Source organism: Aquila chrysaetos, chromosome 9 (assembly GCF_900496995.4).
Source record: "Aquila chrysaetos chrysaetos chromosome 9, bAquChr1.4, whole genome shotgun sequence".
In the NCBI taxonomy this organism is placed as follows: Eukaryota; Metazoa; Chordata; class Aves; order Accipitriformes; family Accipitridae; genus Aquila; species Aquila chrysaetos.
This window is the reverse complement of record NC_044012.1, coordinates 34,091,331-34,116,680: the sequence shown is the minus strand read 5'-3', so window position 1 is coordinate 34,116,680 and position 25,350 is coordinate 34,091,331. Positions and strand designations below refer to the sequence as shown.

At 40.7% G+C, this 25,350-nt stretch overlaps 2 protein-coding genes and 1 long non-coding RNA gene across 4 annotated transcripts in view; 1 reads left to right on the top strand and 2 right to left on the bottom strand.

Annotated features, from left to right (window-relative positions):
• GLT1D1 (glycosyltransferase 1 domain containing 1) overlaps positions 1-17,314 on the bottom strand; it is a 57,228-nt gene extending 39,914 nt beyond the window's left edge. Inside the window, exons 1-4 of the mRNA XM_030024666.1 lie at positions 16,925-17,314; positions 8,936-9,084; positions 6,187-6,292; positions 802-853 (exon numbers count right to left, since the gene is read on the bottom strand). Coding sequence (XP_029880526.1) covers positions 802-853; positions 6,187-6,292; positions 8,936-9,084; positions 16,925-16,992 — 375 coding nt within the window. The 5' untranslated portion in view covers positions 16,993-17,314. The remainder of the gene's footprint in view (positions 1-801; positions 854-6,186; positions 6,293-8,935; positions 9,085-16,924) is intronic.
• A 2,154-nt stretch (positions 17,315-19,468) lies between these two features.
• Positions 19,469-21,289, bottom strand: LOC121233538. The gene is made up of 2 exons (XR_005933181.1): positions 21,158-21,289; positions 19,469-20,708 (listed from the first exon to the last, which is right to left on the bottom strand). It is a non-coding gene; the product is annotated as an uncharacterized LOC121233538 (long non-coding RNA).
• Positions 21,290-21,437: 148 nt separating this feature from the next.
• SLC15A4 (solute carrier family 15 member 4) overlaps positions 21,438-25,350 on the top strand; it is a 31,456-nt gene continuing 27,543 nt past the window's right edge. Inside the window, exon 1 of one of the 2 annotated variants that reach the window (XM_041126103.1) lies at positions 21,438-22,089. In XM_041126103.1, the coding sequence (XP_040982037.1) occupies positions 21,520-22,089 (570 nt within the window). In that variant the 5' untranslated portion in view covers positions 21,438-21,519. The remainder of the gene's footprint in view (positions 22,090-25,350) is intronic. The other variant, XM_030025531.2, reaches the window with a different exon arrangement.

Genomic DNA, 25,350 nt, shown 5'->3' with positions numbered 1-25,350 from the left:
TACTAAAAATAATTGCACTGAATGTCTGAAGTAGACTTGCAACGCAGCAAATGCAATGGTACCTACTAAATGAAGAGAAAGAGAACCAACCATTATTACTGCCAGTTCTTTGCGGGCTAAATAATCTCCTTAAAATACATTGCCAAATGTATTTAACCACTATACTGTTGGATGAAAATAATTTAATTCAGTATTTTTCCATATATCATTCAGTACAGTGTGTTTTGTTTTATTTTCAGAAGGAGAGATGAGTTTTAAGAAAGTTAAGTGCTATTTATGTGCTACATATCCCTCAAGGCCTGGTCAACAGGGCTGTATATCACATATTGCTGGGCTTAGCATAACTTCAATTTTAGCTCTGCAGTTCACCTTAAGAAGTTCATTCTACTTCCAGTGTTGACAAAACAAGTATTTTCAAATTATTCTTCCAAGTTCTTTATTGTAAGTAAAGCTGTTTAGTGGAATTTTGGCAACATAAAGTTTATTAAATGATGCAAAAAGAAACAATATATGCATACGGCATCAGAAGAGACTCGATAACAACAGCAATGATTAGTTTTAAATGTTACAGAGAAGCACTTCCTAAACTGCTGGATACTCTTCTCAAATATTAAACAGCTTTTAAATGCCAGATCTATTTGACCTGTCGAAATACATAAATATTAAATGCTTTCTCTGAAAGGAAAAACAGGAATAGAGAATATGAGGATTATTACAATTCTCTAGCATTATTTATAAAACATTTTAGGAGAATGCATAGTTGATAATACTGTAAGCATCACCATCATCATGTAAACTTACCCACTCTGCTGCTGCCAGTTCCTTCATTTTCATTGTGAAAGCCACTGCAAATCTAGTTAAATGGACAAAAATAGTTGGGATCATCTGCTTAAAGTGTTTAAACATAAAACCAGAAATGTACTTCAGAAAAAAAACTTTGTAAGCACAAAGAGCAGAGGCTTATAAAAATGATTATAGATGGAAAGACAGAAAGCAGGCTTTCTCTTTGTTTTACCAGAAAATAGTGGTAAAGCAAATGGTATCTCTTCAGGCTTTACAACTTAGAGCTCTTGGGGAGTTAAAGTGAGGACTTCCTAAAGTAAGTGAAAACCCAAATAATGGGAACATCCCCCATTTTATCTAGATTAATATATACAGCTCCAGTACTGAGTTAGCATTTCCTGTTTCTACATCATTGCAAGTTGCAATAGCCCTCTTTGCAACCAGAAGCTTAGGTAAGAAGGGATCTTAAGTCCCGTTACTTTCATACTATTGTTATTTGACAATACCCAGTCCCACTATTTGCAACTCATTGCAACTGAGTTTAATTCAAATGAGCAGATGGATTTTTTTAAAAACTTTCCCCAATGTTCTCTCCTTATTTCTTAGTCAAAGCTGTCAATGAGAAACAAACATCTGAGAGACCAAAATGGTATTCTTCAGGCAAAATATCAGAATTAAATAAACTAAGAAAGATGATCCAGTCATTGGGCTTCAGCTCTGGAACCTCACAGACTTGGGACACTCAGCTCTGTAGCTCTGAATGTTAAGCATCTGCAGTGGAGATGAAATTTGCAGTGCTGAGTTAGACACCCGATATTCCTTTATAATAAATAGGGAAGAATTGGGTGCCCAGAAATGAGATTTACCACAGCCATCATTTCAGACAAAGAGACAGTTACACTAGCCAGACATAATACTGATAGAAGGGCATTTTGACTGTTCTCTGGTTAAGACTTTTCTTTGTTATGAGAAGGGCATTTAAATGAATGAACTGTAGAACAGTATATGAACACCATCTACTCCTCCTCTGCAATGTATATAAATCATAACACCAAAGTAAGAACAAGCAAACAAAAGTGTACTTGAATAACTTAACAGCTAGGGTTTTCATCTGGGAGGGAGAAGAGAATCCTATTCCCAAGCTTACTTCCACTTTTTCCCTTACGGCTGTTTATAATGGCTCATCTGGACTTCTACTTACGTGCCTTTGAGAAATGTATGTAGTACAATATCATTCCACATAACAGAAGAGTTATGTCAGAGACCATTTAAAAGCAGCATTGATATAAACAGTTTTCATTTTTGGGTGTCTCATTACAGAGAGACTTCAGCCACAGAAGTCTGATTTCTAAATGTACTAGCTAAACAAGTTAATCTTACTGGGAGCTTGATGTAATACCAAGAAGTCATATGAGATATTTTTATGGAGTCAGAGTTAATAAAGAATCCCGGTTCAGAAGAGATCTTAAGAACATGCTGGGCTTTAATATAGCTTTTAAGTTGTGATGAACTAGAAACACATGCTTTGACTGTTCTTAAATGGAACTTGAGTGTTAACTGGAACCACAAATGGGACCATTTCTGAAGACTATCAGTCCTGTGGAATAGAAATGTTTGAACACCTCCTTCATATGAGACATAATGTGTCTGCTCAGCAAAATTCCTTTTTTTAAATTGTTTTTATAGATACTGAATATAAAACAGGGGTTATCACATATTATGCTTATGATTCGGTGTTTCTTTTTCATAGAATTAATGTAATGTTTCTGTCCTGAGCCAACCCTACGATATCTCAGTGGTTAGAGATGAAGCATATTGCTAAGTCACAACCAAAACAGTACTTTTCCATTAGAGATTTTATAATTTGAGGACATGAAATCACAGTCATTCATTAGAAGTCACATAAATGCTGAATTATAACTCCCACTTTTGTTTGTTGAAACAAACCTTATTCCCATACATTTGTTTTGTAGTATCTGCTTTATGGTACTACAATGAATTTCACATATACAACTTGACAGCTTTAAGGTTATTAAAGCCTTTGCAAATGCTTGTTTTGTTAAGTTGCACATGCTCCCTTTCCAGTTTTTGCAATTATACTTTCAATACATCACATTAACAAGCAGAAAAAACTGTTGCTCCTAAGTCTACAAAATACTGTTCAATAGAAAAAAATACCCTAGAGGAGTACAACCACCATTTAGAGGAATTTGATTAAAAATGAAACACTCATTATAAAGCTAGACAGTGTTCAATACTTTGTTTTATGGAATGTGGTGGTATATTGTACTGGACAAGTAATCTACAATTCATGATACCTTCTGCTTAGAACCCTGCAATCAATAAAAAAAAAAAAATCAATGTTTCTTTTAATAACTATACAATGAATAATACTAGTGATAATACTGGAGAAGAGATCCATTCAGAATAACTTCTAGAAAACCGAATTACTTTTCCTGTAGCAGAGACAATATTATGAACTATATAAGGATGCACTAATATATTTTGAAACATCATAGGAAATCCAAGCTACTAAACTATACTTTAAGTTCCTAACTAAATTATCATTAAAAAAACATTCAGTAAAGCACAGGTTTTGCATAAGCTGTATTAGCTATATTTGTGACAGACCATATTTTAAACGCAGAACTGGATCAAATGAACACACTCAGAGTTTCTCGTTTTATATACTTTTTATTTTGCGCAGTGCTGAAATTTAACTGACACATTAGGTATCTTTCTTCCTTCAGACCTGTTTAAAGAATAACTTCTGATTATTTGATAACAAAAGTAAACAAGTATATAAATTTTGTCTTGAATGGGGCCTTAAGTTGCTTTCCAACTACAAGTCACACTTAGACATAAGAACATCTCCTAATGATTTTTCAATGAGCGTGATTAAGTGCTGTCTTTAAAATCTGTTTACCTACCACATTTTATAGGGCACTACAGACAGAACAGCATATCTATGCCAGCGTTAAGTTAGCTAATCATACCTAGAACATATAGTGGTATTAGCAAAGATAAAACTACGAGATATAAGCCTGCTGCAGATTCTGTATGCATTTCCTCATTGCTAACATGAACCAAAATCCATACTGCTGTATCTGAACCACTGTAGTTATCTATCTTACCTAGAATGCTGTGATGAATGAAGGGAGATTGTATCCTGAGCAAGCTCTGTTCAGCAAGGTATTTAAGCTCTCCTAGAGTAAGTATGCAAGCAGTACATCTGGATTTGATAAGACATTCCAGATGCTTAAATTTTATCTCACCTTGTACCCTCAGGGCCCCTTTGCTTATGCAGAGCTCAATTCTGGAGTGATGACTCTTCAGAGTACTCAAGCCAACAGAAGCTCAGGCACATATAGTTCCATGAGGCTGAGTGACCTGCTGTAGCAACTTACTGCTACCAAAAAGACACCCTTGTTGTATCCTTCCACAAGCTGACTTTTCTTATTAGAGGGGTAGAAAACTAACCCAGAAAAAAAAAAAAAAGCTAATTTTATGCCATTTAGTGAGTTAAACCTGCTCAGAAAGCAGTCCAATCCTGGCACAGGGAAGGGGGGGATCACACAGCCACAAGCAAGAGAAAGGAAAAGAAGAGGAAGAGAGGCAGCAATAGAGCCATCCCTGCCATCAGTGAGCTATTACGCTGACTACACATCAAGTGACAACCTTAGCCTCTATCTTGGTAAGACTTAAGCTATCCATTAAATTAATTTAATCCATTGGAAGCTTTACATACATAAAAAGCTTTAGTTTCCAGTAAGAAAAGGGCTTACTGGCCCACCATGGATGTGACCAAACACTGTTGAAGTCAACAGACCTTTGGATCAAGCAGAAGGAAACTTCTTTTCTGGGGATGTTGAAACAATGAGAAATACTGCAAAAACCTTTTTGGGTTTTAGTAATCTTCTCTGATTTCTGATCAGTTCTTGAAGTACATTTGATGACTACACTGACATATCACTACAACTTTTCCAGACTTTAAAACACCTTGAAAATACTCCCTTGTCAATTCACCTAAAAAAACTGAGAGACTTCGTTTAAAGAATTTTTTCAGTCTCTGCTGCTTTGTTCATGTATCTAGAGAAAGGATTGCATTAGCAGAAAAAAAAGAACAAAAGTTCTTTATAGTTGAGTCACCTGCTTTTCAATCAAGCACTCTGTCAACAAGCTAAATGCGAGGCCTCTGAGAACAGGTTTGATTCTGTGATCCAACAGGACAAATACCAGTTACTTTTAGTTGTTGTCTCACTTAAGTCAAACTGCTAGGCACCTTGGTCTGTATGTGCATAAGATATGTTAGTTCCAATACAGAATATTTTATATGTTTGAATGCATGCAACATAAACCAGAATTTACTAAAAACCAGAGGTTTAAAAAAAAAAACAACTTGGAGCAACATTTAGCACTTCTGGCACAGGGCCTTGGCAAATGAGGTCCAACCTTGCTTAGGCTCATAATACTACTACAATAAGATTTAATGAGAATATTCATACCTCCACTGCTAACAAAGATTTGCTATTTAAATAATTATACCTCCACCACTAACTCCACCACTAACTCACCTCCACTACTAAAGATTCACTATTTAAATACCGCGTATCAGTCATTTCATGGCTAGGATAGTTCTGTATAAATGAGAACTGTATGGATGTTGTTGGAGACACTTAGATGTGCTTTTCTTTACCTAAATCTCTGCAAATATAAACAGTCTAAAATAATTTTGGTAAGAAATTAAAACTTGATTGCATAAAATTGTATCCATTACAAACACGTTAAATAAACCACAGTCAAGTTGCTACAGTCCACAGTTATACTAACTGTCAAGGGCTGTCTTTATAACGTCTACCCGTAAAGTAGATTATTCTACAGAGCAATATGCTGCCAAATCCCAGGTTAAGTATTCTTGCTATTATTCTTCTCATTTCTTTCACCTGCCTTAGTATTTTATATCCTCATCACATGCATAGTTCTATTATTCTAGAAAACAGTTATGATTCAGTAGACAAAGCACAGGATTAGTTAGCAAGAGCACAGATTTCATTAGCTTTTAATGGGATTTGAGTCTTTTTGAAAATTCACAGCCCAAGAGACCAAGTTTCAGCACTACCTCTGCCAACTCTTACGTGGACAAATACGATAAAATTATTGTAACAGGGGAAATATAAAATGAATAGACTACATACAGACTATATTTTATGAAGAAACTGTTCTACTTCTGTCACTGAATCATAAAATAGTATGTAAAGATCATAGGCATTTCAAATAGTCTATCCGTCGTCCACTGGCCTACACATCTCCCAGTGATCCCAAGCATTTATGTAACAGTTCCTAAAAGATCTGCCATTACAAAAATGCAATGTCCTGTCATAAACCCTCCACACGTGCTTTTACCTGGCTTCTCTTAGCACTGCTCCCATTACCCGATGTTTCTCTTCACATCTGATATCTTCATTTACATCTGTCCCACCAAAGATGATTCCAAAAGGAATTCTGCTACCTGCAAAGCAATGACTACGATGAAAAGTTGACCAACATGTCAAGGTAATGACTAGAAGGGGACATTAAGAGTGAAAAAGTATATTGATAATACTGTATCACATACATAAGCAAAAGACTTTGAAAAAGGAACCTGAAGAAACTTGAATTTTTATGGTTTTGGCACTGAAAAAACCCATACAATAACTATGCATTTTCATGGCATGTCAGTCTTTGTGTAGCTATGAGATTTTCTTTGCCTCTTCCATGCTTAGTAAAAATAATTAATTAGTTTCTACACTTGGCAGCCCATCAAACAGCATATATATTTTTAATGTTATTCACATTTTAATAAGATGCAGTATTGCAAAATTTGGTGGCAGGTATCTAACCTCAGCCACTCATTCGCTGCCCCCTCAAGGATTCCAATACAGTGGTTTAGGTGACCATCCTGCAAAGTCAGTTACTGAAATTATTAATTTTTTTAAAATATTGACTTCTGAAGCCAATTTTACTGCTACAAAAAATGTAGACAGAGCCACACCATTGGAAAAGGTCACCAAATTAAATAAGGCAGTATGTGTTAACCTGCAACAAAACCATTGTTTTACCTAATTCCATCCCAAAAGATGGATCTGTGTTTATAATTGGTTGTTCCGAGATCTTCTGTGATCACCCAAGTTATGAAAGTTGGTTTAGGATGCCTTACAGTGCTCAGAACAGTAAGAGAAGAGGAAGGCATGTTGGCCGTGGGACAGTATGTGCACGAGACATTATCAACATTCAAATTTTAGAGTATCAACAAAATCATATATATCCTAGTGGTGTCTGCACTCTGGTAAAAGCCTAGTTTTGATACATGGCATCAGAATAAATTCATATTTGTGGAAGGGTAAAGCAACCAAAACATGGTAGTATAGCACTTCTATGCTAACAGCAGCTAGACTTACAAGGACAAAGCCAAAGACTACTTAGATGAAAATACAAAAGCCAACAGTAGTGCAAGATTCCTTTCTAATAGTATTTCTTTTCTTGGAGTCAGGTTATTTTTAGTAACTGACAAGTTACCAGTAATCTTCTCCCCTTAAACTAATCAAGATAGCAGACAATAATCTCTTGATTGTTCCAGAACTGAAACCAATTAAGTGGTCAGTTTTACACCACATTAAGCTAACAAATAATAACCTCATGGTGGCTAATTACTACATGCAGAACATAGTTTTAAATTCCAAACGGGACTGCAGTTTTGCAAAAGAAACAGTCTCCAGCAAGACAGTCTACAAAACCTGTCATTAAGGTGACCAGTTTTATGGATTTTGCAGATTTCTGTTAGCGGTAACAGATGAAGCCAAGGTTTCCTTCTAATGGTGAACAAGAATAAGCAGTTAGGCTATATTGCCACTACAGACTGTGTATCAAGAAAGGCAGAAAATATGCTTTGTTTTTTCTTTTTGCTATCAGATGGAAGGGGAGAGGGATCACGGACTCAGTAGACAATACTGTCCTCAGCACTGGACCAACAAGCAGGGCAGTAGAGCTTACTGTGTTGATGGAGCTTCTTCCTTTTGAGAGATAATATAACTGACCTTGAATGTTCATGGCTGTGAAAACTATTGGTGACACTTTCTACAGCTACCCACAGTGTCTTAGGGCGTAGGGGGGAAATGACAGGTTAAATTCAGTGAACTCTCAAAACTCCTGGTTAAAAACAAGCAAATAAGGAAATCTTAAAGCAAATGGGGAACGAAATAAATATGTTGATAAAGACAGAAAACATACTATATGTTTCACATTTATATTTGAAAATTAAGTGAGCTGTAAGATGAGGATTTATTAGCATTGCTAGTTTCCTCATTACTAAATGAAAGAACAAACAAAAAGCATGCCAGGCATAATAATTCAGGCTTTCTGAAAACCCACCAGCACAAACTGTGAGGGGACTTCTGAAGTCTGAAAATTAGCACAACACAACTTATACTGAGATCTGATGAAAGTATCAAATTATGTGCCTTTGTCCAAGTGAACAGATTTGTACAATACAAAGGTGATCTCAAAAATGGATACACACTTGCAATTTCAGTAGGTGACGGTGTCTGTAATTTTGAAAGCCAGTGCTTCTAGCGTATCATTAATGGCAGGCTAAAATTTTGTTCTACATGGCTAGATACAATAGAAAATTTTATTATTTGTCTGATAACATCCTGTCTCCTACAGTTTAGCTGGCATGAACAACATCTCAAAGTTATTTCATGTCCCAAAATCCCTGACTCGTTTGTGAGCAGAAGAATCAAATTAGCCTCTCTGCTTTCTTCTATTTGACCTCAGCTATACTTAGCCAAACCATTGTCCTCTGAAAGAACACATTTGCTGAAAGTATCTTAATGTTAATATAATGCTCTTATCTTAATGTAGTTAAAGTACTTAATTATGAAATGCACTATGTGCTTTAAAAGTACATTTATTTAGTTGTCTCCTCTCTGGATCAGATCTCCCACAGAGAAAGATTTTCAGCATTTCTGAACATTTGTTGAAGTGGATAAACATGATAACTACATTACACGTGGGTTTATAGATTTATAGACATTTATAACTGTTCGTATTCATTCTCTTCTCTTTCAGTACCTTTTTAAGAGGTATTTTTACTGCAAAATAGAAAAAAGATTACCTTGCAGAAGTCTGCCTCCTTTATAAAGATGAATGGCCAGGGCTGCATCAAACTTGTCTGTGGAGGTTAGATTTGCTATTTCAGTTGGACTTTCATACATGAAAGCATCTTTAAGAACACAGATATGACCTGCAGCATGTAGATGATTCCTTCATCATCGGAACAAATAGAAAAAAAACAAAAACCGATACTATTAATGTCGTAGGCATGCCAGTATATTAAATAAGCTTAATCAGAATGTTTTTCCTTAATAATTTTTGCTCCGACATTCACGTTTATGCTAATTTTGTTCAAGCAACCATGGAACTATTTACAAGGTTGGTTTTTTTTTTTTTCCTGGAAAATATTTGTTACCTTCACCCTTGTGAAGCCACAGGCACACTTCCAAGCAACATAATCTGCATCCATTTTAAGGCCCAAGCCTACAAAGTATCAACATCACCTTTGGAAATCAGCACAAGCGAAGTATGATCAGGATCCTCCCTGACTGAGCTTCAGCTTAATATGCTGAAAAGACTCCTTTTGAATTGAGTGTGTTAGACCTTGGTCTTAGAGATTCTCAGATTTGTTCTGGAGAAAGGCCACTGAGTGAATAAAGCACAAATATATCCAGCTAATCAATGCTATTAAAAATACAGAACATGCAAAAAAATGAATACATAAATAAAACTGGAGAGTTGAAACTGTATTCCCTTTCTGTTTGATTGTGGATTTAATTGCTTCTTGTCTTAGTTTACCCATTTGTAAAACAGGCACAGGGTAATGGAAGTGTAAGAAAAAAACTACACAAAAGTAATTACACAAATTCTTTCACAGTCTTTTTAAAAAATCTCAATTGCTAAAAAGAAAAAAAAAACACCAACAACAACCCCCCCCCATTCTAGTGTCAGCTTACCCATTCATCTTTATATACAGTGGTTCCTCGTATTAAAACATTGATTCAAAGACTGCCAAAGTCAATAAACTGATTGATTACAGGGAGCTTTACTTTAGGTATTTCAGTGAGCTTTGTTTTAGTCTTTTCTTTTATACTCTAGGCTCATAATTCCTCCCACCAAAACCAGAATCAGTTATCAATGTTTCCAATGACATCAGCCAAAAAACACACAGGAGAAAATCCATGTTTTGATAGAAACTAGCACGCTGTATCTGCTGACATGTAGTGTTTACATTTTCAGTATTATAAAAAGACCACAAGAATGTTTTCTGCATTCTTCTGCAATTACATATTGTTCCAGTTGATTTATTTCTCATAGTGTATTAATTGTTCTTGCATTAAAATCCTGTTAACTCAATAGCTTCTCGGATAATGTCGGCTCTTTCCCTTCCTGATCATTTCATATCCTCCCAAGGAAAGTAATTTTCTGTCCTGCAGAAGTTAGTCATTACTGCAGAAATTGGTGCTAAAAATGTTGTAAAATGTCTAGAGGCCTTGGAAGGAATGTATTAGCACGGTATCAGACAGAGCTCCATTGGCACAACATATGGTGCTGTATTTCTTCCTTCTTCTAAAAAGAAACTAATTTTACTTTTAACTTCACTGTTTGAAACAAGATCAATAAATTATAATAAGTACTAATAAATAATAAAATACAGCCAGATTGTAAGCTTCTTATTTACACTGTTGAGCAATTATTTACATCAGTTGTCCCATGAACTTGTTCCAAGTACCTGCTTGCCTTTTGAAAGAGGCTCTCAATTTATATCTAAATAATGATGCCGAAATCTCATAGCTGTGAAAAGAAAATCTCTCAGGCAAATACTCGGGATGCTCATGCATGCATTCCATAATTTCACAGGTGCTCATTAAATAGTCTAAAAGAATTTTTTCCCATCAGTATTCCAATTACCATAAATCACTATCATGTACAAGCAATATGTTTGCATATTACAATTAATTTGAAAATAATTCTCTCAGGACATCAGGAATCAAGAAACTCAGCTAGGAATTTCGATCTAGAGCATCTTTTTTGTTTTAATATACTAGGAATGAACACTCTTCCTTTCCTCCAGTTTCCACAGCTCTAAATCTCACAGCTGAATGACAGCTGTTTCTGCAGTAAATAGAGGGGGACTTCCTCAAGTGTTCCAAGGCTCAGAAATTGTGGATTAACTCTATTACTTCAATTTTTTTTCTACACATAATGACTCAGGAGCATGTAAAAAAATTTGCATACAGCTTAAGAAGGAAAAATTATCAAATTATTCCCAGAATAATTTGAATTCCCAAATGTAAAGACGCCTTAATCCCATAAACATGCCATTGAGTTCAATATGATCAGTCACAGGCTTCAGATTATGCATATATGGAAATATATGTGTGTAGAAGCAGAGTTATTGGGTAGCATTTAAGTACTGAAATTTACAGTGATATTTTCATATTTTCTAAATGACTTTTCATCTTTATAACCAAAAAAAAATCAGACTATGATTTTCACACATATGCTGTAATCAAGGAACATGGTAAGAGGGTGCTGCAAATCTATTGCAGGAGATTTTTTTTGAAGGCTGATCTGTCTATGAAGTCACAGATGTCCCTGAATCAAGCCAAGACAGAAGAGATACATTACCGGTATCTTTTCTCCTCCTGGCAACTGTGTATTCATATTATTTTACCATTTCATAAACAAATACTTTCCAAATGAAAAATAAAAATGAACACATCTCCTGCTGTCTGTGAATCTAAGACAACATTGAAAATGCTAAATCTCAAGACTACATTTTCTATCACAGTTTTGTATGTGGTAGATAAATTTCCAAGTAAGTGTTTTAACAACCAGTGATTATTGCTTGGATCGAGAATTTGCCTTGCTCTGCCATATCTTTCCCTTCTACTGAAACTCTCATGGAAGCCAATGCCACTACTTGGGGAAAATAATATTTCTAAAATGGAGTTTGGCTGTCAGATTCCAGATTTGGGGTGTTTTGCTAGGAAGTAACCAAACAGGGAAAACTTCAGTCATTCAGTAAGTTTGAAAGATTACTTCTTAGAGTACATTACATTAGTCACGGCTTACACTGTGATATTTATACACATCTGAATATTGGACAAAATACTTCCCAGCCCCACTGATTTTAGTATTCAGGGAATTCATCTCTTGTTCTATTTTTACACTCTTTGGAGATCATGAGGCTTATAAGTGAAACTTCTAAGTGTCTGCTCTGGATCTATACTGTATGCAGAGAGATACTACTAAAAGACAACCCTTTTCTGACACGTTTTCACTTTATTAAAGACTCCTATAGAAAAACATTTTTCTCTGACAAACATAACTATGAAATACCAGGTGATGTTTTACAATGTTTCATTTTTTATTTCCTACATTATTGATCACTACTTCTCACTTATCCTGGCTAGCAGTCTTCCCTCCTTCAACCTGAATCTGCAGTTCACAGGTCTTCATACACAGAAACAGTTTTATAGTTCCAAACACAGCATAGCTGAAGTTAAGACAAAAGCAAGTTAAAAGTATGCTTACTTCTAAAGTATTACAGTTTTGAAACTTGCTTTATTTTCTGTGATGTCTTCCTCTCAAAAACATTTATGTTCTAATTTTCAACTGATATTTCAATGGAATTACTTGCAGACAAAGAATGTTTGAGTTCCTGGTAGGTAGATACACTGACACTTCTTGAACGGCACAAAATAGGCTTCATCCAAAAATACTAATTATCTCTTTCCCTAGGCTGTCTATTCTGTAAAGCAGCTATGCATCAACTACTGTTAAATCTATACAGCACAATTCAAAGCTTATTAAGTGAGCAGAGTCACTTCCACTGCTTTTTCTGAAACTTGGCCAGAGCTGAATACTCGCAATTCCCACTGAAGTTGATCAAATACAAGAGTTGAAACCCTGCTTGATCTTCTGTTTTCTTTGTAAATTATCTTAATTTTTTTCATACTTGTTAAAGCAAAGTAATCTTCATTTTATTTCTCTCTCAAACTTCTCCTTTAAACAACACAGACAAATTGTGTTGGCATGAATGAAGTATGAATAAAATCCACTGTGAATAAGAACAGAAATGAAAAATGTGAGCGAAAATGGGGAGAGAATCCTTCTGTCTCTATGTTCTGAAGTCAGTAACTGTCCTTTGGAGGGACAAAATAACTATGCAAAGTTTAATCCTGCCTTATAAATAGGTCTAGCTGTGCAAAACATTTTGGGATGCAGCATGTATCAAGTGCAGGCCATGTAAATGACTGCATCTCAGTTCCAAAGGTGGAGGATGAACGCCTGCCTTGCAGCTGTCCTGCTCTGGAAATGGCCACACAAACAACAGCAGGAATTTACCAGCACCTGTGCAAACAGACGTAGGTAAGCAAAAGACCTCTTATGATCTACCATGAAGAGAAGAGGATCTTCTACAGGTGCTCTTCTGTGTGATTTTAGTAGTAGCAGACAGGCTAAGACTAAATAGAAGAAAAGTTGGGGCTCAGAATTACTCCAATAAATGTCTAAGCTGAAAAATAATTGTAAAGAGGAATGATACGCATTATTGAATTTGTGGGTTTAATTCTCTTGCAGCTGATTACCTGGAGATTTACAAAACAGCTATTTCAACTGTCCCATTTCAAATGAGGACTGAAACAATCTCTCCCTCTCCAAAAGATATTTACATATTGACAAAATACTTCCTCTAAATCTTTCTAATTAAGCAATTAATTCAAGCTTTCTATTCCTCCTTACTACCAAGTAATAAAAGATGAACAGAACATTTCAAGGGGCAGAGAAGATTCATTTTTCTTTCCTAACACCCTCTTTGATCTCATTTCTAAGGCTGAAGAATGGCAGCCTAACCAAAGACCTTTGCTTAGTGTTTTATTCTCTACTCATTGCTTATATTTTTTAAGGTGATTAAAGATTATGCACACCAATATGAACAAAGCCCACAGCACATTCATTACATCACTTGTTTTAGCAAGCTGATTTCTAGCCAAATTAGATTCTGGTATTTTTGTGACCAGTTACTTTAAACTCAGGAAATTAATATCTTATTTATGAAAAGATGAAGCAGTTATAGGAACAGCTGTAATATCATAAACATAGTATACCCAGTGATATTAAGCCACAAAATTAATCTATGCTGGCAAGTGTCCAACCTGGAGACAACTTCATTGTTTCGTTTATACTTAACCAAAAGTTGCCATGGTTCAATATAAAAAAAAGATTGAACAAATAAATTCATAAGCATGAACGCAGATACAACTGAAGCCAAATATTAACTGGAATATATATTTTCTGTGTATTAACACATACGCTACAAAGGCTACCATATGCACTTAACCTCAGGTATGGCAGACTGGTGCAAGAATTGACATGCCCAAGCCTTTGGTCATACATGTACATTTTTTTTTTTTTTAAATGGCATAAAGTCTTAAGAAAACCAGTATTAGATGGAAGTATCTGTGTAGGATGGTTTTAGTGACAGCTGTCACTTGACTAGCCTTTTAGTCAGGAAGACAGGTTTTATTGCTAGCTAATACTCTTTACTTTTTTTCCTGATCAGCTTTTTTTTTTCCTAAACAGGCTCATTTATATTACTACTATAAAGAACATTTATGTTAAGTGATAAGATAGCAACTGAACATGACATAAGTCACTCTCAAACACTATTTCTGTTAGAAACCTTTATCCACCTTTATTGTAAACGCGAATTAAATTGACCTTTCACTCATTATTTTCTTTTTGTTTGAAGGTCTATGTGCATGAGAAAGCAGCATCCACTTTGTATAAGGTATGCCTATAAAGCAATAGGATGCTAAAGCAAGTTGGTATACTCTACACAGATCACTGCAGATGTGTTCATATAGCTGCAAATGATTGCATTAACATGGTAATATGTTAAACCATCTGTCAACTGAGCTGTTGCATCTCACCAAGTCTATGCCCTCTTTCTTACTAAAACATTAGCTTAGGCCACCATGCATGAGTCACAGCTGGAGAAGGCTAAACAAAATTGCTGGTTACCGTGACTCACGTAAAGGCACCTTGCTAAACCACTGTGTCTCGATGCAGTATGCTCACATGATCACAGTCAATCTCAGTGTAGTTAAAAGACAATCTGAAATAATATGTGGACATTTGCTTGTCTGTATTCAGGCTTAGTTTAACTAGAAATAATGCAAAACCTGCTTTCTACTAGGTTACCTCTGAATGGCTCCACAGTCTAAATGTTTGTCCGACTTTCCTCAAAGTTGAAGGGGAAGATGAAGGTATGTGAATATTTAATTTGTAAAGGTAGAAGAAATACCTTACGGAGGAAGAATGAGCATTGACGTCCCCAAGAATAACTAGTTTTGTATTATCCAGCGAGAGCAAAAGGTAAGAGATTAAAGGAAATGCAGAATGCCACACAAACCACCACACGTGAACTCTATGCTGACATGTACAGGTATAAAAATGTGTGTTACAAACATAAGAATGTATTTGTTTTATCTCAACATTTTATTAATAAATATTGTTTTAAAATACAGAAAACTTCAGCTTTTTCTGGTATTTATGCTCCATTTGCTTTAGATCTTCGATGCCAGGGTGACTGCCATGAGGCAGCAGGTATGTTCTACCACTGTCTTATACAACACAATAGCCCTGCACAAATCCAAGACTGAACTTGGTGTGAAACAACTGGTGTGAACACTTAAACAATGTCAGAGCCCTATTTCTATACATAACATTAAAAGTGTGATAATACGCAGATCAAAGTTGGGGAAAACTTGTAATAGCAGAACACTATCCTAAGAGATTCATCCTAAGAAAAACAAATAAACTGTGGATGATTCTTTGACAGGTAAGAAGCAACCAAGTCCTTATTTCGGTCCTCAAGAGGACAAAACCATTCGGAAATTGTTTCATTTTTATGGCGACTTTTTTTTTTTTTTTTAAACAAAGCTCACGTACACAGCAAAGCCCTCAGAAATGCTGTCAGCCACATCCTTCTTCCACGTCATAGAGAAAGTTAAATGGGGACATTAAGAATATTTGTGCAGTTCTGTTAGTCCAATTTCAAAGCACTACAGATTCACGTCCATAATCCCGATGAGAGCTGCGTGTTGAATCCCTACAGCAAGGGTGCTAACTGGAGCTGCTCTTGCACAACCGCTCTCTAGGATGGCTCCTGTACAGATCCTCATTTCAGAGCTCCCGGGGCCTACTGCTCTTCGCATTGGCTTCTCATCTCATTCCGGGTATTTCCCAAAGCAGGCAGCCCGTAGAAGTCTGCTGCACCGCTGACTGACACCGGTTGTGCAAGGGCTCTGCGGGGCGGCTGGTGAGGGGACCTCTGCTCTTGGCCTGTGCGCCTGGGCCACCCTGCAAGCACGAATTGCTCCTGTGCCAGCAAACTGCCCCGAGCTGAAAGGTCTTTTGTTTGCCTTTTTGTTAGGGCGGGCGTGGGTGGTTATTGGGAGGGGAACCCCTCGGCTCCCCCTCTCCCTTACTCCCCAGTAGCACGGGCAAAGGGACACGCGTTGCCCAGACAGAGCCGCAGCAAAGCCGCAGCTGGGGCCGTACCCCCACCCCGGACACGGGCTCGGCCCCCCATAGCCAGCAGGCCCCGGCTCCCCGGCAAACGGCGAATCCCCCCCCCCGCCGCGCCCGGCGCTGTCAGAGAGGGCCCGCCCGGGCGCTCGGCCGCCGTCCCCCTCGCACACCTCCGCCGGCAGCCAGCCACGCGGCTGAGGCGGCAGAGACACCGCCTCCGTGCGCCAGCGCGGGCGGCGAATGGCGGACGGCCCCCGCCGCAGCCCCAGCCCCGCGGCACCGGCCCCCCAGCGCGGAGCCCCCTCCGCCCGCCGGACGGGGCAGCGGCGGCCTCAGCGTGAGGGGATGGAGGAGCCGGCCCCGCCTCCCCGCCGGCTCGCCGATGAGCGGGGAGCGCAGGCAAGGCAGCGGCGGGCAGGAGGATCCCAAGGGGTAAGCGGGCAGGCGGCGAGACCGCAGGCAGCGGGGACCCCCTCTCCCCTCGCATCGCGGGGCGGGGGGCACTTACTGTATCCTGGCCGCGGTGGTCGCGTTGCCGGTCTGCGCTCGGAGGCACGCCAGCAAGAGCAGCCTCATAGCGGCCCCTCCCGTCCGCCCGGGCGGGAGCCACCTCAGCGAGGGGCAGCGCCGCGGCCGCCGCCTCCTTCACCTGCCGGCTGCCCGGGCGCGGCCCCGCGGCCTCCCGGAAAAAGCGCCGCGGAACGGGTGTGTGCCACCTGCCGCAGCCCCGGCCCGCCCGCCGCCGCGCTCGGGGGGGTGAGGGCGGGAAGGCCGCGCTGGGCGCGAAGCCCTGCGGTAGGTGGCTGTGACCCACCCGCGAGGGCTGAGCGTGGCCCTTGCGGTGGCGGGAGCCGTCTGGCGAGGGGAGAGTCGGTCCCTTGTCAGAGGGCACTTGAGTGCTCCCGGTCTTGCGCCAGTAGGTTTGGGTCCCTGCCCCCTGCCTTTAAATAGCGCCGCGTATTTTCACGAAACGGTCGCAAAGGTGACGTGCTCAAATCGTGGCCTCAGAGAAGCCTTTAATTGTTGGTTGCACAAGAGGCATCCTGAGAAGAACATCGGGGAAGGCTGGTATCCGCCGCCGTCTCCTGAGGCAGTTCCTCAGCTACACCACAGTCGCCATGTGTCTCCCAAGGTGAAGGTGGTTCATATTTGGTGCAGGGATGGAACAAAAACTAATTGTGGATCAGACGCCACCAACCAGAAGAGCGAGAGGACTGTGCTAGCCCAAAGAACAAGGCAACGGGATGGTCAAAGTTCACACTAAATGCCAGGAAGGCCATACAATAAGGCAGAGCCAAAGGTGTGTAAGACCAGGGGAAAGTTCTAGTGGGGAACCACAGCTGCCACAGCAGCAGGCCAAATCCAGAGTTAAAACAAAGCAGGGAAGGGAAAAATGGAGAGCCCAAACTCAGGACCAAGAAAACTATCCCAAACTATCAAGCTGGTCTTCAGGATAAACCCCAGTTATAACCAGAAACACAGCAAGCAGCTAAGAGCGGATGGGTGGGGCAGCAGGCAGCAAGACCGAGAGGCCAGTTTTGGGAGTCTATTGGGAGACTGATAGGGGCCAGGTGGCTGACTGTAGATATCCACAGCCTTGAACTTGATTCAACATTTTGTAAAAGCATGGAGAGTGTTTGCAGGACATTTGTGGCCACGAGATGAGAAGGAGGGCTTGATGTAACAGAAACTCACTTTTTTGCTTGTATACTTAGAATCTGCTCTGGTTTCTCTGTAATGCACCGCAGGGCCACGTGGATGCTTGTGTTTCCCCAAGACTATGGAAGACAGGGAAAGGTGGTCTGCAAACTGCAGCGCCTGTTTATTGTGGCTTAAATCAGTCTTCAAGTCTCAGTGTCAGGTAGAGGGAGAAAAATATGCCACATACAGAGAAAGGCTCTTAAATTTAACAATTTTTAAAATAGTAGTTCTTCAGATAACTTGTATGGATCTCCTGAGGATGACAGGTATTCAGGAACTGAGGGTTTAGAAGTGATAATGATATATATTGGAGTGTATTCTGGCAAATTGTAAGCATATTGGTACGCTGGCTCACGTTTTGCTAATGGGCCTTTATGCTGCAGAGCTACATTCAACTGTCTCCATCTCACTGAGTTATCACTTAGAAATAATTCAGCACAACATTGTTCGGACCATATTAAACTCCATCCAAACTAAAAAGGATGGCTACAACTTCAAGAGCAACAAATCTTGCATAAATGCTAAAAATAGCGTAAATGCTAATTTAAGGGTAGGCAGGACCAAGCTATTTTCATCACCATTTTAGAAAGCATTTCTGGCATGACATCCCATCCCCATTGAAATTTAGAGGGCTTTTGTCAATCTGGCCAGGATTCTAGCCTTGAGGTTTGTTTCACTGTAAGTGGCCTATATGAAACATATTTGGATTTTGAGAGCACTTAACACCCTCAAATTTAGCACCAGTTATCTCTGTTAGTCACTGCTGCCCAATTGTCAGTCTAACGGACCCGTAACATATCACATGGACTGCACGAAGCTTATGCAGCTGCCCTTCAGTCTTCTGCTATACTGCTACACTAAACCCTTTCCCAATGGACCCTCCTTCTGGTTCCAAGATCTCCCCCACACAACATAGCTCACCCAGCTGCCATCCGGCTGTGTCACACCACAAAAGGTTGGCAGTGTGCACGCCAACCAAGAAACACACCTTCCCCTGTTGCTGCAGCCCTGTACCTAAAACAGCCTACATAATCCAAAATGGGGACATTCCCTAGCTGCATGGCCTAAAGCAGGATATGCGACTATGCTCAGAAAGTCACGTTTTGGCTTAAAAGGAAGCCGTGGTTTTGATATCTTCATGAGATACCTAATTACAAATAGCTTGGCCATTGTAACTTTTCACCGCTGCTAGTTCTAAAACTAGACAATAGCTATCCAGCACATTTAGTGCATAACACAAAAAAGACAAAAATGCAAACATCAAAGTAAGACAAGGCCTGCTCCATGAGACAAATGAGGAAACTTAACCAGTCATCTGGGAAATAAAGAAGAAATAAAGGAAACATTCAAAGAGGTCTTAACATTTTATTACTATTTATGGTAACTCTGGGTTTTATGCTATATAGGCCTTGACTGAAAAAAATTAAAAATCTACAAGTCTTTGCAGCATCAAGTATTGTTGTGTATTTGAAAACATGTACACGCACTAATGTATCGCTGTATAGACATAGGTGCATTCATGGTATTCAAAGAAAGGGTCATGGATGTATCTTAATGAAGTTTTAAATATAATGTAGCTAAGTGTTCTTGTCTGGAGGAAAATTAAAAACCACCTTCCTGAAGCTGCTATACTTCCAGAGAGAGTGTTTAGGTTATAACAGTAACTTCTGAATTTTAGTGAGTACCTATCTCTCTATACCTGAAGATTTAAGTAACATTTTATAATGTACATTTCAAATACTATTCAGCATTGCTAGATGTTTGTAACAGTTTTTGGGTAGGCCAATATAAAAATCTTACCCCGCGCATGAAGGTAAATTACGAAGGGCCTAGCGTGTGATATCTGCATATATTAAAACACACAATAAAGCAAAGTGTGCTTAATTACCTCCTAGTCTCTAGCAAATACTACTAGACCCCTTAGAAAATGCAATCACAATTGAGATGATATACTGTATTAAGCTGGGCAAAGCTGAAATGTAATTTTTTAAATTACAGAATCAGTCATGTTACAGTAGTTCACAAAAAGATCTCTCTCTACAGCTAGTTGCATTTTCCTCATTGTCCTTTGTCAGGAAATTTAGTTAAGGCAGCAAATAGATTTAATGAGTCATTTTTATGGCATATGTTATTTAGAAAGGCCCATCATTAAATGAATACATTTACAAGCATCGCTTGCTCAATTACCGACGCTGTTCCAAAAACTGTAAGTCATATCTAAATAGTGGGTGTAACTATATGATGTCAATCAAATTACCTTTTCCATTGGAAACACACAACCAGGAGCAGTGACGTACTTTCACCACCTGTACCCCAACATATGTGATGGTGGAACAAAAGAACGTCTTAGGGCTCCAAACCTGCAACCACTGGTGCCCGTTTTCTCATTTTAATCGTGCGCTTCGTTCCATTCAGATCCGAGCCTTTATTCTCCGCGTGTGCTTAGGACGGACCACGACCGGTGGCACACCTCAGACAAACCGAACCGCGCACCCCACGCTCCCGGCGGGTGCTCCCCCATCACGGGCGGGGCAGCGTGTGGGGGGCCCGCGGGTGCTGACGGGGCGGCTCCGAGCGCTGAAAACGCCGCGCTACACGGACGAGGAGAGTCATTTAGAACGCACGTTCGCGTAGAGAGATATATATATATATAAAAATATTCATTTGGCGGGGACAGTCCTCGCTTTTGCTTTCCCGACTGAGAAGCGCAGCAGCGAAACAAACCGCGTTTCTCTTTCGCCGTCGCCGTTATCGCTGGATAAACCTAAGGAGGCAGCGAGGGCTCTCGAGGAAGCCAGCGCTGAACCCGTGTCGTTCACAAAGCCACACAGCTCCAGTTAATGCCCAAAACGTAACTCCCAGCCCGACCTAACACAGGAAATAAACCATAAAATCGATTTTCCTTGCTGCAGCCTCCCCCCCCCCTCCCCTCTTTACCCCGCCTGGCATCCTAATGAAAGCGGCGAGAGAAAACCTGCGGGGAGAAAGCTGCCGCCTCTCTTCCCCGCGGAAGCTCCGCACGCCCGGAGGTGTACCCAACCCCGGGCTCGGCTCAGCTCGGCCCCGGCGCTGAGGAGGGGCCCCGCGGCCTGCTCGGCCCGGGCGCCCGGTGCGGGTTGCCCTCACAGCCGGTACCTCCGAGTGGACCCACCCCGCAGCTTCCGGTCCGCCATGTCCCGCCCCGCCGCTAGACCCTCCCCGTCTCGCCTCAGCCGCCGCTCCCTGCGGCCCAGCCGCTCACGTGACGGTGCTGCCGGCGGAGCGACGGCCCCCTCAGCCAACGGCGGCGCGCCGTTCCCCGCCTGGGCGGGCCGGGCCGGGCCGGGCCCCGCCGCGCGAGCGCGGCCAAGTTTCCTCAGGGTGGGCCGGGAAGCGCGGCGGGGCCGGGAAGGAGGCGCTGTCATGGAGGAGGCCGAGCCGAGCGAGCGCAGCCCCTTGCTGAGCAGCGGGGAACGCGGGCGGGCAGCGAGCGGCGCTTTTCACGGGCGGCGGCTGGCTTGCGCCGCCGTGCTGCTGGCCGAGCTGCTGGAGCGAGTGGCCTTCTACGGCATCACCTCCAACCTGGTGCTCTTCCTCAACGGGCCTCCCTACGGCTGGGAGGGCGCCCAGGCCAGCCAGGCCCTGCTGCTCTTCATGGGCATCACCTACCTGGTGTCACCTTTCGGCGGCTGGTTGGCCGACGCCCTCCTGGGCAAGTTTGGCACCATCCTGCTCAGCATGGCGCTCTACCTGCTGGGCATGCTGGCCTTCCCTGTCATCGCCGCACCGCACACCCGCCAGGGCCTCTGCGGGGACATCCCCTTGTTCCCCGTAGAGAACTGCTCCTCTCCAGCGGCCAACGCCACCGTGGCACCTTGCTCCCAGGTGGGAGCCACCCGCTACTGTGCCACCGCCACCTTCGTTGGACTGGTCCTCGTGGGGCTGGGCGTCGGGTCGGTCAAGGCCAACATCACCCCTTTTGGGGCAGACCAGGTCAAGTATTATTTGGCAGCTGCCGAATCGTTTGTGGGTGCTGATCTGAACCAGGGGATGGCTGTCAGTCATGCAGAGGGGCTTGCCTTGGTGGGGTGGACAGTGCAACTACTGATTCACATCTCTGTCGGTGTTAAGTCTCAGAGGGAATCAGATCATCCAGCTTTGTTCCCTGTGTAACGCAAGCTGTTAAGTTGTACCCTGTTTGGTGTAATTTTGGTGTCTGTGTGGTGTCAGATCTCTTATGACCCTTGGTTTCCTGGTAGCCCTGCCTTACGTGTGGTGCCTGATTTGGCTAAGCCATCTCCATCTTGAGGAGTTGGGCTGAATACTTAATGGCCATTAAGTGGATTGTTAATTATCCTCCATTGCGGCATTTGTACCCACTTAATTTGATCTCAGAGCTCATCGGGTGAAATATCTGATATACATGTTAGCTTTGACAAGGATAACGTGGGCCTTCTAGGGCAGTGGTCAGAGGCCTTTATCATCCTGTGATAAATGAAGGCTAGAGAACAAACATTTTTTTATGCTTTAGGTATTCTCTGTGTACTCCAGTGCCCTTGAGTGGTATTTTTGTGCAGGCTAATGTTGCACCACATGACGGGTGGGAAGGTGCTCTCAGCGTGGTAAACATTACCTGTGCTGTTCTCACAAGGACACGTCCTGTCAAACGACCTTACTTGGATCCACTTCAGTGATATCATTCATTGGATCATCACTGCAGAACCAAGTGGCTTTACAGAAAATATTTGAGAGACAGCTCATATTAACTGGTGTGCGCTGTTGCCTGTATTTTTTTACAGTCTTATGCGAAGATAGTATGCTGAGTGTGGATGTTGGAGTATAATTTCTGCTTTAAAAATTGAGAATTTCAGATGCTTAGATACTGAGCAGCTTTTCTAACCGAACTGTTCCTGATGACAAAGCAAGGAAAATACCTCCAATCCAGTTGCATGTCTGCTTACCGGCCCACTGAGTTCTGGTTAGAGTATCAGAAATGCCATGAAATTCTTTGTGAGAGGTGGGATCTACCACAGTATCTTTGCCAAACATACCTCTGTTCTCTGTTGTGCAGTTTACATCTGTCATTCTTTGGCCTTTCATATATTATAAATTCTGGAGTTCTGGGTGAAAGGCAGTATATAAATGTAAAACATTATTATAGCCTAGGATTGTGTGTCCCCCGTGTATTGGTTCTGTTTAAGCCAGCATAAGCCCATCAAGTGAAATAGCTTTAATATGACTTTATCTTGTAAGGTGTTTTTCAAAACTGACTGCTTATCCCCAGAACACTTTATGAACGTTAAATATAAGAGATAAATAATGGCAGGAACAGAGCAAAAGAAGAACCATTGCCAATGGAAGTGTAGCTGTTGTAGCTGGATTTTTCAAAGGCTTTCCCCCCAGGATTTCACAGAAGGCAATTTTTGGCTAGGTTTGCAGATAATTCACAGTGATTTATGTAGGGTGAAGCAAAAGAAATACTCCTTTCTGGTTCATAATAATCAGTAGAGCTCTGCTGAGGACTGAATTTTTCGCCTTCTCTGTTCTTCTGGCTTATCTATTGTTAAATATACTACAGCATACCACTTACCTTGTTGTGCAGTTTTGGGCCCTCTTGGGTGCCTTCTCCCTGCATAGAAATGTAGCAAACTGCTGGGTAGATGGATATATATTGCTGAGAATAAAGTCTGTCTCCCAGAGTCACATTCTTGGGAGGCCAGAATACCATGCAAACATGTTTTGGCTGGATGTGGGCTGATACGATTTGTCCTCCTTCCCTTAAATACCAGACAAAGGAAAATATGAATTGTGTATCATGCACTTTAGCTGACATGAACCACCTTTCAGATATTGTTAACTACATTTTGTTGCAGATCTCCTAAAAATTACCATGTAATTTTTCAGTTTTAACGTATGATCTATAATTTGGGTAGAGAGCCCAAATATAATGAGGATTTTTTTATTTAGACAAAAAGAATCATTTTGTGGAAAATTGGAAACTAAATTCCAATACTTATTTTCCTCTGAAGTTAAAAAGATGTCGTTTCTTAATTTCTGTTAAATGGATGCTTTTAGAAGTGCTGTTACACGTGACTAAGTAGACTTAGTATAGAGTAACTTCTGTCAGTCAGCTTAGCAAAAAAACAGTTACTGCAGACTAGGTATAGATCAGCTTTACTTAACTGTGTTTATAAGTAAGAGCCATTTTTCTAGAAGTTGCAGACTGATCCCTCATACAGGTCTAAATCTGAACTGATGGTTCTCAGAATAGCGTTTATAATCATGTGATACGTACAACCTGGCACTTTCCAGTTCCCCTTTTAAATGCAAGTGTTTTGCAGTCACTTCCTGTTCTGTGTAGCAGTTTGTGACTTTCTGTAGTTAGGAAACAATATGACTATCCCTCATTATTGTGAAAGCTGGTTTAGCTTCCACACTGAAGCCAAAATTAGCAGTAGACCACTGATCTAGTATCAGCTATAATAATTGTTCTAATTATAGATTAAGCTGGTTTGGGGTTATGGTGATAGAGATGCTAGTTTTAAGCCACAGTATATCCTTCTGAATTGCTATCATAGTCATTAAATCTATCAGCCCATAACTTGCCAAAAATCTTCTAGCTTTACTATAACCATTGTTGTTACATTAGCATCATCAGAGGCAGGGCGCTATTCGAAATTGCTGGTGTAAAGATGGCTTTAGAGTGATTTTCAACTGTATTTATTTATTTATTTATTTATTTGTAGAACTTAGATTTTACAGCCTCTGGGGAAGGATGGGGGACCTTGTATAAAGAATTGAAGGTCACTAACTGCAAGTTACTTTTTGTTGTTGAACTTCTTAGGAGACTGTGGATGTCTAAGACTCTGCAGATAACAGTTTGAAAACTGAAGTTGTGGCATTCACATGGGCAGTACTTATTTGTTCTGTTTCTGACAGAAACAGAATAGATACGACACTAGCGAGAGGAAGCAGACTTGAAATGTGGATTGGCCAAATTATAGTACAAAAATTTGAAATTATGTAGCAACTAAGTAGTACTGTATAGCTCTGTTACTGAGCTTTCTCCAGATGCTCTCAGAGAATAACTGGTGTCTGTAGTGATGGACTACTAGAAGGTCAGAATTCTGTAAGAGTAAATTTGACTATGGAAAACTGTTGTCATTGTGCTTCCTTTGTAGGCTAAGGAGAAGGGCAAGCTTCTATGTTTTCATCCTTGCTCTGTTGTGTGGCTGCTTGCATAGTTGGCTAGGA